Below are 15470 nucleotides of genomic sequence, written 5' to 3'. Positions count from 1 at the left end.
AGCCTATTTTAAAGCCGCCCAACGCTCCTGTCAGCTGCTCCGCAGCCCCAGCGCAGCTCCCGGGTGCAAAGTGCCCAGGCAGGCCGGGCTCACGGCACCGGCCCCACCGCGCTGGGCTGGGAACGGCCACCACAGCTGCACCGAAAGGGAAGTCAATCACTGCATCGCACTCTTCTCCAGCTCCTTTTGCACTTCCTCAGAAAAACAGGTTTCTCTTTGCAAAGCAGCCTGCTCCTGTCAAAGGAACAATATTCTGGAGGCTGCTTGTTTGGGTTTTATTTGTTCCCCCCACGATGTTTGGAAAGCATCTTTGGCCTCCCACGTAAATTCCAAGTTTCATGTATTAAATACCTCACTGGCATTTTCTTTTTGCTTTCGTGCTGCTTGTTTAATATTACATTTGACATTCTAAGCGTTACGGATGGCAACAGAAGCAGAATGGGTGGGCTAAAAATAACCTGCCGGGGAGACGGGAGGCTGGAAATAGGCTGGGGAGCAGCCGCAGCCCCGCTGCCCTCCGCCCGCCCCGCGTCTGCGGAAACGGCAGCATTCGGGGATCAAAGAACGAGCGCAGGGTGAGTTGGTGCCCACGGAGCCACAGATGTGCCAGCTGAGCAGCCCTGGGATGGGGACAGGGATGGGGACAGGGACCAGGTGTCCCTGTCCCAGCTCACCGAGCAGCTGCAAACCCACGGCCTTGAGCCAGGGCTGCGAGAACCCGTCCCCTCCACAAATCACGGCTGGATCAGACACGTTAAAAACGAAGCAGGCCAGGTCAGACCCATAGGGCGCTGCGGAAGGTACGTGTGTGCCCGACCGTGACCCCGGCTGGCTGGGCGTCACCAACGGCCACCGGCACCCCTGGCTGCCACACACGCCCGCACGAGCTCTCCTGCCCCGCATGGGTTGGTAATGAATCTGCAGCCACATCAGCAATCGATGAGTCAGTCCCAAGACAGGACCATGGCTCATCTCCTCCTTCGTGGGCTGCTTTTAAAATTAGTGCTGTAGAAGCAGTGATGAGAAGACTCAAAGCACCGTGGCACCGGGATTGTGCACCAAACCGGCACAGACAGCTGGGAAGAATATATTTTAATTATCCGTGACAACAACACACCAACAGCCTACACTGTTTCTTTGGTTTTGTGACGTTTCTTGTGTTTTTGCCCTTCACCCCCTCCATGTTCCCTGCACTCCTGTCCCCATGCCGTGCAGCCTGTTGTCTGTGCAGAAACCCCCCCACCACCTCCCCGCTCCTCCCAGGGCTGCGCCAACAGCCGTGTCCAGGTTTTCATGGCGCAAGACAATGGACCTGGCTATGAAACATCAAATAATGTGCCAGGACAGCCCAGCACCCGGCTGCTCCTTCCAGCCGACAACCAGCCCCTCCGCAGGCCCCGCTGGGCAGCACCGGTCTGCACATCCAGCTCCAGAGAAAAACCCATTGCAGGAAACAACTAAAGCTCCGGAGCACCCGTGACACGCGCCCTCTCGCGACGAAGCAGAAGGAAAATCCTGCAGCTCTTCCCACTGACACATCTTACCTACATTTACATTCCGAGCGTTTCTGATCTATCGCTGGGTCTGTTGGCTGGATGCTGGGGTGGGGTGGTTGGGGTGAGTTCTTTTTGTTTTGTTTTAAGGCAGATTGCTCAGCATTTAGTAACTGTACCGAGTGGAAGGAGCCTCCCCCAGCACGCACGCGTGGCTCCGGGGGCATCGCTGGTGGGCGATGCGGGGCCAGGGCAGAGAACAGCCCCACGGAGACGGGGCGAGGGCTCCCCGGCCACCCCCCTCGCCAGCGGGACCCTCGCTTTTATTTCAGCTGCATATTGCAGTGAGGAACAATATGAAGAATATTATTTCAGTGCCCTGGGAAAAATTAGCAAGTCAAATATTGAATCAGGCCTCCAGCATATGCCAAGGAGATTGCTTTGATCTTATCCACACTAAAAGCTCTATTATTGAATTTAAAGTCTGTGAACACATATCAGACCAATATACAATGCATATCTGAATACACATTTGAGAAGCAAAGGATGTTTTGACAAAGGGAAAAAGAATACTTTAGGCGAATATATCAAAGTTACTGCATCAATTGAAATACAAATGCCCTTTTTCATCTGGCTCGGTGGCTTTACTGGCAGGGCAGCCCGGGACCCGCCACAGGCCGCGGGCACGTCGCGGGTCGACCGGACAGCGCGCGGAGCCACAAACCCACTTACCATCTTATTATTGATTTCGTGGAAATGAATTTCACAGACTTTTTCCACCACGTCTTCATTTTCAAAAGTTACGAAGCCGAATCCTGTTTAGTAAAGAAACAGAGAGGGGAGGGGGGAAGGAAAATATTAGTTAAGTTAAAAAGATGTCATTTTGGTAAAGCATCACTTGGCCATTGGGACTTTGGAAAACTTTAACAAAAATATGCACACGTGAATACAGCTGCTGCCTATGGAGCTGCTGCGGAACCTCGGGCAGACTGAGGGAGGGAAGCAGCATTGTCTTGGGGAAAATTAATATGGTTCTGTTCCAGCTCCTCCATAGGATTTAATGGAGAATTAAAACCTCCTTATGGATTTTTTGATCCATCCCGCAGCATTTAATGGATAGTTACACCTCAGTTACACGATGGCTCAGAAGCCACAATAAGGCTGTATTTCCTTTTACACCTTATAGGTTTTTAAGAGCAATCTCTACAAAGCCCAATTATATTTCTATGGAACTATATTGATTTTATCTCTTGTATAATTCCACAGGACCTCTCTATGAGGGCCAACTCGGTACACAACGACCCCCAAGAAAAACAAAAAATCCGAGAAGACGGAAGATGATGCAAAAAGCCACCGTTGCTTCCCCAAAGCCGCAGCAGCACTTGGCGCTTCCATTCGCTTTCAGCAACGCCGACCGTCCCGTGGACACGGCCGCGCTCCAGAGGCGCTTTATTTGTCCCTTTCTTCCTGAATGGCTTCCTCTAACGCCTCATCAGGACATCCTGAGGCCCCAAGAAGCCAGGACGCTTCGGGCCCGCGCTCCGCTGGCTCCTCTGCTCCGCGCCGGGTCCCGGCTGCTCGCGGGGTTCTGAACCCGCAGCCACGTGGTGGGTTTGCTCTGCTGGGCTGCGCTGACGACCCCGCAGCCACAGCCCCGCTCCCTCCTCGTAAACATATATAAATCAAGCTAACAAACGAAAACCCAATCTAATGTCTGTCTGTCCCGCGCTGCCCGTCCCACTCCGGCTGTTGGGGAACACTGGAGCGAAGCCCCAGCTCATCCCCACTTTGCTAACGACACAGGTAGTTTTCTTGGGGGGAAAACCGCCAGAAATGGTTTCTAGATCTCTGCCAACGCACAACACACCATCCGACAGCACATCATGCTATTTTACTTTGCACTTCCAGCATGTAACAGCTTGAAGCATTTTACTTAACTCCAGTCTTTCATTTGCCTTCTAAATTACTCCATTTAAATCTACCTTAAACAGACCTGCAGTTAAAACTTGGATATTTGTGGTTAACTGGCTGAACGCGGCATCCCAGGCATCCCGAGCCCTGCCCGGCGCAGCCAGGCCAGCGCGCGCCTACAAGTCATTAATTGTTGGAGCACCAGCCACGTCTCCATCAGCAGCTCATTAGCGAGGGCTGCAGAGGAGGGTTCCTCGGGATGTCCCTGCAGCTCTGCCAGCGCCCGGGATGGGGAGGGAGGGACGTGCAGACCAGCCCAACACACCGTCGGAAAGCCACTGCGGTCCTCGCACCTCGGGAAACGCGTTTCCCATTCTCATCCCGCTCCTGCTTAACCGCAGCTTTATCAAGAAATGTTTTGTCTGATTAAGTCAGCTAGCCACCCAGCCTTCTATATTTACAGATTTTATAACAAGAGGAAAATAACAAATGTGCAGGTGTCAAGGCTCGTTCGCAGGTTTTTAAAGCTCTGGGTGACTGTGCACAGGCCGCTCTCGCTGGCTCAGCAACAACCACCAGAGGCGATGGGTTCGTAAGGAGAACCAGCAGCAGGGTCCATTCCTGCCCCCGGAGCAGGGGCTCCATCCACCGCCACGCAGGGCGCTCAGCCCTGCCGCACACTCACCCTGTTTTACCTTTGCCACCACCCGCGTCTGTAACTGACTGGAAAGACTCACCGGATTCCACCTTTGCCATTACCCACGTCTTTAAATGACTGGAAACACTCACCATATTTACCTTTGCCACTACTCACATCTGTAGCTGACTGGAAAGACTCAGCGTGTTCTACCTTTGCCATCACCCACGTCTGTAACTGATTGGAAAGACTCACTGGATTCTACCTTTGCCATTACCCACGTCTTTAAATGACGGGAAACACTCACCATATTTTCCCTTTGCCATCACCCACGTCTGTAACTGACTGGAAAGCAACCAGGGGATTTTAATCTGTGCACCCCCGGGTGCTTAAAATCCATAGGATGCTATTCAAGAGATGCCATCGCTGCTCAAATGAACAACCCCCAAGAGATCATACACCCCAGAATGAAAATCTTCAGAAAAGTGACCGGTAATGGGTCCTTTTTTGGTTTCGCTTCCTGAATATCAGATTCTAACTTTTAATAATTGCACACACAGAGAAATATTATTGCATGCATGCCTTATTAGTTAGCATAATGAACACAAGCTCATTTTTAAATTACCAAAACTCTTAGAAACCTTCCTGGGCTAAAAAGACAATTATTTCTTCTGAGTGGTACTAAGAGTCAACAAAAAATGGTTCTCGGAAAGTGTATGAAGAAGATTAACACAAAACAAAGAAGGCTGTTTAAAATGGTGACATAAATAGGATTCCGGTTGTCAAGGAGCACACATTTTAAAATGAAATTATACCGCATCCTTCTGAATGAAGCTATTATTGGAAGCTAACAAGCTCTATTTAAGAGATAAGCATTTAACAGAGTCAAATGGTTGGGTTTTTAATTCAAATGAATAAAACTGAATATTCATTTGAATAATCTTTTCTGTGAAAGAAAAGACAAAGAAGAGGGGAAAAAAATAATACGAGAGGCAAACAGCTGCCCCTGAAGGAGGCTCCGAGCCAAGCGCCGCGCCGAGGAAGCCGAGACGCGGACCCATCGGCTCCAGGTGGGAAAGCTCCGGAGCAGCGCCCGGAGCCGCTGCCGGGCGCTGGGGCGGCGCTGGGCAGGGCGGGCGGGATCTGGGGACACGGTGGCTGGGACACGGTGGCTCGGCCCAGCGGCCCATGGGGACGAGCAGCTCTGCTCCCCCATCCTGCTCACCCTTGCTCTGCTGGGTGTTCTACTCGCCGGGGCTCTCTGCACCTCCTCATTAGAAGTCACAATACTTGGGGGTCAATCGGCAGAGGACACAGCTGCTTCGGCTGGAAGGTGCTCGGTAGAAGCCATAAATAATATTAAGAAGCTGTGCTGAAGACAACGAACACCAGTGCTCCTGTCTTCTGTGTTTTGCTTTTTTCCACACTCAAACCAACTATATTTCACACCTTTGCCGTCACTTGAGAGATTTGATGTCAACCTTGGCTAAACACAGCTGGGATGACGCCACCATTGCCACGACGCACATGTACTTGCCCGTTGGCACAAGTTCTGCCCAGCCCGCGCTCAGCGACAGGTCCCGCAGCTGTTTGCGGGCGCACAGGACGGCACTCGGAGCAGAACCACCCAAAAGCACTTGACCCAGTTCAAGGTCTCGCTCTTCAAGCCCGTGCACGTATCAAACCAACAGCCACGGGGTGACTGCATCCCGCAGCAAAAAGGAGCATACATAGAATTATTTATGCACCTGCTTTCTTGTTTATACCAATAGTTTTGGCAGCTGGTCCTGTAAACGGTAATAAAATGCCTTTCAAAAAGTAAAAAAAAAAATATATAAAATAAAAAATGAAGAAATGTGACCAGACAAGCCAGGCATAATAACATTAAAGCCCGTGTCAATTAATTTTTCCTCTTCTTGATAAACGAGCCCCATTCCATCCATTAATAATGAGGGAAGAAACAAGCAAAGTTGACAGTGGTTTAATTTATTTTCTGCACTTCCTGGCCGTGTTTCTCCGGGCGCAGAGCTCGCTGCCGCGGCTGGGAATTGCGAGGGGCTCCCGCGCAGTCGATGCATAGATTGGTGTGAATCAATAGCGCTCCGTTTATTCACACATCCCTTGTAATCAGAGGGGAAAAAGTTACTTAGCAAGCGACCGCATCCCAGCCTGCCAAGCCGCCCTATGGAAATAACAATAATAACAGACCTGCAGGAGAAAGGGGGAGAGGGAGACGGAAACCAAGCCCTGTAATTGCTGTCACCCCGTCTCGTCTTCACAGGCACAGAGTGACCCGAGCGGCGGGGCCGGGACATTTTAATTGCTCAGACAGCAAACGAGGGATGTTTCCAAGTCCTGGCTGTCTGCGAAGGTAATTCAAGTCATTACCCCGCCAGTCTGGAAGCGAGGACCTGTGGGTTCAATCCTGCCCCTGGGAAAAGCCGTTTGTCAGCGCCAGACCCAACAGCCAGGGCTCCAGACCTCAGAGCTGACTCTGCCACCTTCTCTTTTGTGTCTGTGGACGAGCCGCTCACACCTCCCCTGTGGTCCAGCTCCCACATTTCTTCCCCCCGACACTTTGTAGTCCCTTCCACAGAACTTTCATCTGACGCACTGCAACTCAGCCTGCTCAAGCTCAAAATTGTCTGGGATAGCACCTGTCAATTTTGACTTATTTCCTGTTATTCCAATCTCCTCTGCTGCCAGCGCAGGAAAGCAGAGGTTTCGGTGTCCAAAGTGACTCTGTCCGGGCTGACAGAACACGGCTCAGTCTGAGACACACGCTCGCTCACATCTTCTCTCCTCACCTCTGCGCTGGGGTTTGCTGGAGTGCGATGGCCAGACCTGAAGGCACCACTCCAAGGTACCATCCCAAGGTACCAGCTGCTCCCTGGAGATCTCAGCCCACCCTTGTACAACCAGACGGGGAGGGGGACACGCTGGGGTAGGAGGGGGAAGGGAAGGTTAACACCTGTGCTTTAGGCTAGAAAATATCATCCTTGTTTAACTGTAAAGCGTGCTCTCCAGCAGTGCTGCTGTGACTGATGCTCATCAAGACATGATTACCCTGCACACCCATGTGGTGTTTATGGGCATCTTGGGCTGGGTATGGAAAACAGTGGGGTTCTCCCGGCAGACGCAGGCAGGTATTACTGCCGGTTGAAGTGTCAATATATACCCCATGGCATGAGAACAAATCCTCAAAATTACATCAGCAGACAGGCGGTCGGATGGGAACGTCCCGGCGCAGCTGGGAAAGGGCAGCGGCGAGAGGCTGCGCGCTGCTCGGGAAGCGCAGGCTCCGGCTCCCCACGGGGCGTTTGCACAGGGACAACGGCTCAGGGAAAGAACAAAGCACCATGTAATGATCAGCTGCTGCACCACGTAGCACCCTGACCCTCCAAATGCACGAAAACCCACTCAAACCGATTCTGGGGAACCATTGTCCCCAAATGAAGGATAAAGGGCACAGCGACTTGTTCCTCTCCCAAATGAGCCATTGTAAGCGCAGGTTCCCGTGCTGGGGGCACACGGTCCAGACGCTGGTTCTGCCCAAGCTGTGCCGGCGGCACAGGGCGCAGGAGGGAACCCCACGGCACAGGACACAGGAGGGAACCCCACGGCACAGGGCGCAGGAGGGAACCCCGCGGCACAGACCCGCTACTGTAAGCGCTACCTGAACTCTTCCTAATACATTTTTCATAACAACAAATCTTCATTAAAATTTTATTCTATTAACATTCTGAAATCAAAACAAAGCACCGAGTACATAATGACTGAAACGCACACTACACAGGAACTTACTAAATGCCAGTTTTATCATATTGTTAATTAACAGAAACCATTAATGCATTCACAGATCATTTAGAAGCATTAGCGGTGACCTAAGAAAAATTGCATGTACGTGTGATACACTTACGTCTGCACTTCTTGCATCTGAATTTTCTACACAGGAGGCCCCCGAAGTTTATTCCCGACTCAGCTTCTCTCAGCTGGAGACATCATGTCTCAACGGGCGCATTTTTGTCAGCAGCTCGAGAATTAATGCACGGAGCTGAAATGTGAGATGCTGAAGGAGAAAGTTCTCTTGTGTTTGCCTTCCCGTCAGTATTTGCCGGCAGCTCCGGGCAGCGTTTGGGAGCAGAGCCACCTCTGCACCACGCCTGCCAGCAGGTCCCATTTCCCAGCTCTCTAACCAGTGGCTGGTACAAGAACGATGGGCGCGCAGCTGGGCGGGGGAACCGCGGTGTGGACTAACACAGCTCTTTTTGCCACCAAAGAAGGAAACCCCAAATGCTTGTACAACTCAACTACCTCTCTACAATCCGAATGGAAACCTCGTGCTTCAGGCGAACGGTTCTGTCTGTTTGTTAGAGACCTGCAGCACGCAGCACCACCGACAAACCCAAAGCCTGCTTTTCACCACCAAGAGCAGGGGCCCGCAGCCCCTCACGTGCCACCAGACAAGCCAGAACTGCCACCAGCACCCGGCACCGCTCACCAACATCTGCAGCACAAAGCGGGGGCACCCAGCCCCGTGGGGTGAGGACGAGGACAAGGGAGCAGCAGCGCGGGGCCGTGAGGATGAGGACAAGGGAGCAGCAGCGCGGGGCCGTGAGGACGAGGACAAGGGAGCAGCGGTGCAGGGCCGTGCGGATGCAGGGACAGAGGCCCCCTGCCCTCAGCAGTGGAAGCTGCTCCTCACGCAGCGCCCGCCGAGCACACGGCCCTGCCATCTTGATCTGTTTGCCCACAGGCGTCAAATACTCTCTGCCTGTCAATTCTTCCACAGTTTATTACCAAATTTCTAAAACATTACATTTTTTATTATATCCAAATTCGCTTTATTGCATTTGACAATACAGATAATCACATACCATATGCTCTAATGTTTTGAAACCAATGCATGTTGACAGCAGTTTTTATTCATGATGCATAATTCCATCCAGGCGAGCCTGGTGTTAGTTTTGTTGTTGGGGGGGATCCTTTTTTCCATTTCCTTTTCTTCACTTTAACAACAGATTAACAATACCGAGAGGAAAGATGCTTTACTTTCAGTAGAAATAGGAAATGGGCTGAAAAGATGGGCTTATCAAAGAGATGGCTTCGAAATATTAATAACAGGTTGGTTATTATAATTATGAATACTTGTGTTTGCAACTTGCTGCAGATGGGGTTTGGGAAGCACGATGAGGGGCTGCAAGGCCGGACCCGTCACCACATGCGTGACCGCTCAGCCCCAAAAGCAGCTCCTCTGGCCGAGGGGACAGCAGAAGGGACGCTGCTCATGCCTGGACTGGCCGGGGAGGGTCCCCGCGCAACGGGGACACCTGGGCGAGCGCTACCTAAAAGGCTTTGAGAGCCACAGCTTCTCCAAAACGACACAAGGACAGAGCAAAGCCCGACTGCCTTCACGGCAGCCCTGCTGGTTTGAGTAAGACATTAAACTGACGCTTTAGGAGCTTTCCCGAACGGCGCCTACATTCCCAGCACTTCCTCCCGCCGTTCCTGGAGTCCATGCTGACGGAAACCGCGGCGGCGCTGGAGGAGCTGGGTACGTCCCGGTCCTGTCGCCAGCGCCCCGAGCAGCCGAGCTCGACCCGCAGGACCCAGCGAGCGCCGGTTAAACCTCCGGGAGAGGAGAAACCCGAGCGAACCCCAACTCCCAACCAGCGGTTCAGGCACGAGGTTCCACGACTTGAAAGATGGCAACGCTGCGCAAACCAAACAGGACGCTATGTCTAAATTAAGCTGTAATGACCCGCTCTGAGGTCTTTATTAGCCAGGTAATGATCATTTAAGAGGAGGTTACTATCTTGAGCCAAGGGCACCTAACACCATTACTGAACTTGTTAAAACCTGCCAAGCAAGTCATTATTTCTAACATTATTTCTTTTTCTCTTAACACAGTTTTCTACCTTTCCCCTTGTGGTGCTCGGCCGTAAATCACGGGAGGTGACGATCACGCGGACTCGGTTGCCCTTCCCCAGGAGGCTGAATTTAGCTTCTGCTCACCATGAGTGGGCTGAATACAAGGCAAACGCCCCAGGAACAAAAAGCGTGCTTTGAAAGACTGCGGCCAGACCAGGCCGGTGGAGACGGGCCACGGCAGAGCAGCGGCACACAGCAGGTCACCGTCCTCCCGGCCTCGTGGCCTTTGGAAGCTGTTTGCAGTTGGCATCGACAAGATGCCACTTGGCACCGCGTGCGATTCACACGCTGCACGGACCACCGGCACTTTGGCCACGAAGAGAGAAGCTTAAACACCACACAGATTTTGGGGATGGTGAGAAAAACAGCAGCTTCCGAGCCCATGTGGGAGCCCGGGACGGGCTCACCTGGGGACAAGCGCCCAGTGAGGGGTCGAGTCCCTGGCAAGGAGACGAGCGCCTGGTGAGGGGACGCTACGCAGAGCTGCCGTGTCCCTAGCGAGGAGCCGCCAGGACTAGAACAAGACATTGAGATGCTCTCTTGCTTCCTCCCGTTACGTCCCCCAGCAAACCGAACTCCCTTCCTCCCCTTGCACATCTCCAGCCCTACAGAGGCTCACAGAAGAAGAAAAACAAGAAGACCCCAAGGTAAGCGCAGAGCTGCTCTGCGATGTTGCAAAACTTCACCGCAGGGTCGCACACCGAGTGGGGTCCCAGGGCTGGTCCTGCTCCCGCAGAGCTGCTGGACCTGTGAGGGACAGGACGCAGCAGCCGGACCCGCGTGGACAGCGCTGCGAGCGGGGCCCGCGCTGCCAGCGCCGGAGCTCATCGCTGTCAGGTACAAGGTGGCTGGCTGCCAGGCCCCAGCTTTCTCACTCGCTATGCCAGAGCATCCACACACAATTTAATTGCATTATAATTTCAAAAGTGCTTTTCAAACTGGAAAAAGGCATTCACTGATTAACCAGCGAAGAGCAAAATTGTTTATGAAATTGAATACAAAAAGCTACAGAAATGTAATTGGGTCGTTCTAGCACCTAATTTTCAAGCCATTTTCCCACTTATTTAATCACGAGATACAAAAGGAACTAGTGAATTGACTTCATACTAATTAGATTACTCCCCGCGATACTCCAGGCCTATATTCCAACTGGTTGATAGTGTTGCTTTAAAATTAAACAAAAAATGTAGCAACAGCTTGTCTGGGGCCATAATGCATTTGTTTCCCATCAAGCCTCCTCTTACGATAGGGCCATAAAACCCAGGCCAAATTCCCCTAACCCACAGGACCCAGAAATCGCTCACCTTCCCGGAAAGGAACGTGGAATGTCTGCTGAGCGGTGGCTGTGCTGGGGACAGCCCGGGGCTCCCGCCCATGCGGCAGCCGATGGCAGAGCTGGCGGGACAGCTGGTCCTCCAGGGACGGGAACTCGGGTCCTGGAGCAGGACGGGCGGTGACAGGCGGCTCTGCTCCCAGGGATGGGAACTTGGGTCCCGGAGCAGGACGGGCAGTGATGGGTGGCTCTGCTCCCAGGGACAGGTGCAGGACTCCATCACCACCTCTCAGGGTGGCCACACACCCCCTGAGCTGCAGCAAGAGCAGCAGGAGCTGTACACACTTGATTTTATTTTAAATCAAGCCACTAAATTAACAGGAACATTTTAGGGGTCCTCCGGTTTACCAAGGGCTGCCGTTCTGCAGACACGCGGCCCCTTCACAGCGCACCCTCGACGAAGTCCCCTAAAGCTGCCCAAGGCCCACGCTGCCCCGATACGATCTGCTCACAGCTTCTGCGCTTATTTTAAATATTACTAGGTGCAATGTAATTGATTATATAATCAAATGTAGAATGTACATTATCAAGATATTGTAGCACTTCACAGGCCATTTAATCAGCATATCTGGGACTGTGCCAAAATGAATTAGCTTGCATTAAATTTCAAGTACATATTATTGGTTGTATTTGTCTCCATGTTTAAGCAGGCGCTTGCTCTTACAAAAGGAATTTGGAATCCTTCAATTACAGAAAAAGATGATTAAAAAATGGAAGCACGCTTTCCCAGAGTTGCGGGGCTTTGGGAAGACAGGGATTTCTCTTCGATTCCAGCAAGCGGAAGGGAAGCACAAGGCAGCTCGGTGGCAAAGGAACGAAGCCAAACCAAACCCTGCCACCGACACCGCTCCCCCCGCACCCACACACGGCTCCTGTGCTGCCCCCGAGTCCCCATTTCCAGCGGAGGTGACAAAGTCCCCCCTCCCAAACCACCGGGGACGCAGCGCAAAGCCAAGGACACCGCGCTGAGCGCAGGTGTCTGTCCTCTCATTAACACACACGCATCAGCTGAGATAAATGGGGAGGCAAAAGGCCACACTTCACCACGGTCACCGAACAGAGGTGGTGACGCTGCTGGCGGCTGCCACTGCTGTCCCCAGGCAGAGCCCCGGCACAGCCGGCCCCATCCCCACCAGTCCCGCACCGGAGGGACAGCCCAGCCCCACCGCAGCCCGTCCCAGCCCCGGTTCCTCCCGACGGCCAGCACGGAGCTCCCATGAAGGGGGACACAGGGACATGTTTCCACGGGCTGCACCTCCCTGCAAGAGTCCCCGATGTCCATCGGTCTGTTCTTGACAGCTGTGGTTTGTCACCGCCCCGGGCCGCGCGCAAAGCCCGATGACCCGCTGGGCCGTGAGAGTTCCTGCGGGTCTGCGTGGGGGCTCCCCCGCCCCGGCTGCGTCCCAGGGCGCCGCGAGCCCCGGAGGGGAGGGCGAGCGCGGCCTCGCCGCTGCCCTGCTGCCTCTGTGCATCACAACGCAAAGGATAAAGAACCGGGCACCAAACAACAACAAAACATTCAAGGAATTGAAATAAATATTGACTGGAGTCAAGGGAAATACCAGCAAAAATGAGCAGCTTAGCCTCAGGTTAATATAATCCCTTTGAGCTGAGCAGTGTGACCCCTCCAGGCAATAGCTCCAGGCAGCACACAACATTCTTGGCCATTATTAATATCCTTGGCCAGGACGCCATCCCTGCTGCTCATGCACCGTATCAGTATTTGCCTAAGCAAACAACGTATACCACTGCGAGAAAGTGTCTGGCTATGACAGATGCTCGGAATGCACGCACCATTTGTTCCTCTGGATACACATGTAAAGAGCAAAGTATTTGCTGAGCTATTCCTGGAACCAGCTCCAGCCTGGCGTGGTCGGCACGGCGCGGTCGGCACGGCACGGCGCAGTCGGCACGGCGCGGTCAGCATGGCGCGGTTGGCACGGCAAGCCTGCCCGAGGGTACACACAGCCCCGAGCATCCCGAAAACGCCCCAATACCCGAGTTCATCCCCTGTGTGTGGGGGTTAAATACAAGAAGAAAGTTCAGACCTTCTGGTGCGCCATTCCCAGGAAAGCTCTGATCAGAAGAAACGGAGGAGAGGGGGGAAATTGCCCTTTTTTAATATAAGCTCAAAGGCTGCTTTTTTGTTCAAGACCACAGGCAAAGAGAGATACCATCAATTCCTTCAGTACATAAATGCTTATCAGAGTGAACAGGTTCAGGTTGAGCACGGGCTTCAAGGAAATGATGAATTACATTAAGATAATCACCTTCTTACATATATATTTAGAGCTGGTATATAGGGGAAAAGCCCTCATCAATTATATTAATGCCATTCAGAAATTCATGTCAGCTTTTGCTCGCCAACCTGAGAATCGCCTGTAGATTGAACTGCTGGGACTTGTCCCAGAGGGCCTGTTGGTGGTGACCGTGCCGAGGGTGCCGCTCGTCCGGCTGTCACTGCGTCGGGTGACGTGTCGCGGCTCTGGGTGACGTGTCACCGTGACGGGTGATGTGTTGCGGCTCTGGGTGACGTGTTGCAGCACCGACAGCTCCGGGGCTGTGGGCTGACAAGCTGTCGAGAGCCGAGGCGTCCGTAACCACGGCAGAACAGGCGGCAGGAGCAGCGTCTGCTCCCCAGGACTCACACAACAACGCTCACCTGTTTACTCCCCCGAGCACCGGCAACCTTATTTCAACCTTATTTTTCTCTTTTCTTTTCCCTTGGCAATGTCTGTATCAAAAGGAGACAGACTTCTCTGAAAGACCCTGCGGTCAATTTGCAGGGCCCTTTATCACAGAAAGCCAGCCTTTGATTTCAATGGCACTACACTTTTTTTTTAAAGGCACTATTATAAAGGAGAAATCTTCAATCACTGTATACAGACTCTTTTCTTGCCCAGTAAGGCAGACGCAACCTGCTGTGGGAACGCCGATTAGAAGTGGAAGGCAGCGAGCAAAGGGTTCTAACAAGCACCTTACATCTGAAGGGAAACAAAGGCCACACCGCAAGGCCCTCCAACAGAATTGACAAATAAATAAAAATATCACACAGCACACGCACTCACAGAATTAAAACCCGGGGGCTGGAAACTTCACTCTTCTGCCAAGCCAGCGCAGCCCGAAGACAACTTTGCTCTCGTGTTTTATGGGGTTTGTTGGTTTGGGGGTTTGTTCAGCACAGCTCGGATCTGTCCCGGGCTGGCAGGGATTTCTGCAGCTCTCCATGGCCGGGCCAGCTCCTCGTTCCGCCCTGCAGCTGAGGCGGGTTCAGAACGGTTCCCCCGATGAGCAGCATCTCCTCATCACCCCACGGACACTGGCAGCCCGGCCCCATCCAGAGCCGCGTCCCCTCATCACCCCATGGACACCGGCAGCCTGGCCCCACTCAGAGCCGCACTCCTCAAACGTGGCACACAGCTTCGGTTTTACACAAGGAGACCCAGACAGTCAGGAGTCACCAGATTTAGATATGTCCAGGGGACAAAGGCTGAAAGTAGCCACCAAAATATACATACAAATTTTTCATATGGCTTAGCCTTAATATGGTTACCCTGACATCTGTTCAGATGGAGAAGCCAAAGCCAGTCCTGAGACACTCCGGAAAGCTCAGTTCGCACACACAGAGCAGAACTGGTTTCAGGTCTCATCCTCCCTGCTCCGTGCAGATGAATTTTCCCCAGGGAGGATGGAGTGCCAGGCTCCGGGTGCCGCTGCGGGACGAGCAGCCAGCGCACGGCGCCCAGCCGGAGATCACAGCCCGCGACCCCCGCCAGCACCCCCGCCCCAGCCCCGCTCTCAAACTGCCCATGCTTCTGCTTTCCAGCTGTCTGTCTCACAGAAAGAGCACGGCCAGGGCAAGCACACATCGCTGCAGCCTTGCTGGAGAAGAGGAGCTAATCCATTTACCGGAATCATTTGTTGATATTGCCAATCTCCAATTGAAGTGACCAGAGTAAACCTCACATATCTTAATCATTTTGTCTACTGTTGGGAGCCAGGCACAGGAAAAAGCCAGGAGAGTATTCTGGGAGCACTGCTGGAAAGATCCCATTGTTCTTTGCTGCATCAATAAAAGCAGTTTTGCTGTTTGATAGTATAAAGTGTTCAAGAACCAGATGCAACAAAGGAGCAGAATCACCCTGGGAAAGAAAACTTTTAATAG

The 15470-nt window shown here is 52.7% G+C and overlaps 1 protein-coding gene across 2 annotated transcripts in view; it reads right to left on the bottom strand.

The window, feature by feature from the left end:
• MSI2 (musashi RNA binding protein 2) overlaps positions 1 to 15470 on the bottom strand; it is a gene marked incomplete at its 3' end in the record, with an annotated part of 180761 nt that overhangs the window by 39276 nt on the left and 126015 nt on the right. For both annotated transcript variants that reach the window (XM_080357187.1, XM_080357188.1), the window contains exon 8: positions 2226 to 2308. In XM_080357187.1, the coding sequence (XP_080213313.1) occupies positions 2226 to 2308 (83 nt within the window). The remainder of the gene's footprint in view (positions 1 to 2225; positions 2309 to 15470) is intronic.

This window comes from Nesoenas mayeri (genome assembly GCF_963082525.1).
Source record: "Nesoenas mayeri genome assembly, chromosome: 20".
Lineage (NCBI taxonomy): Eukaryota > Metazoa > Chordata > Aves > Columbiformes > Columbidae > Nesoenas > Nesoenas mayeri.
Note: the sequence above shows the minus strand (reverse complement) of the source record. Positions and strands in the feature narration are given on the sequence as shown.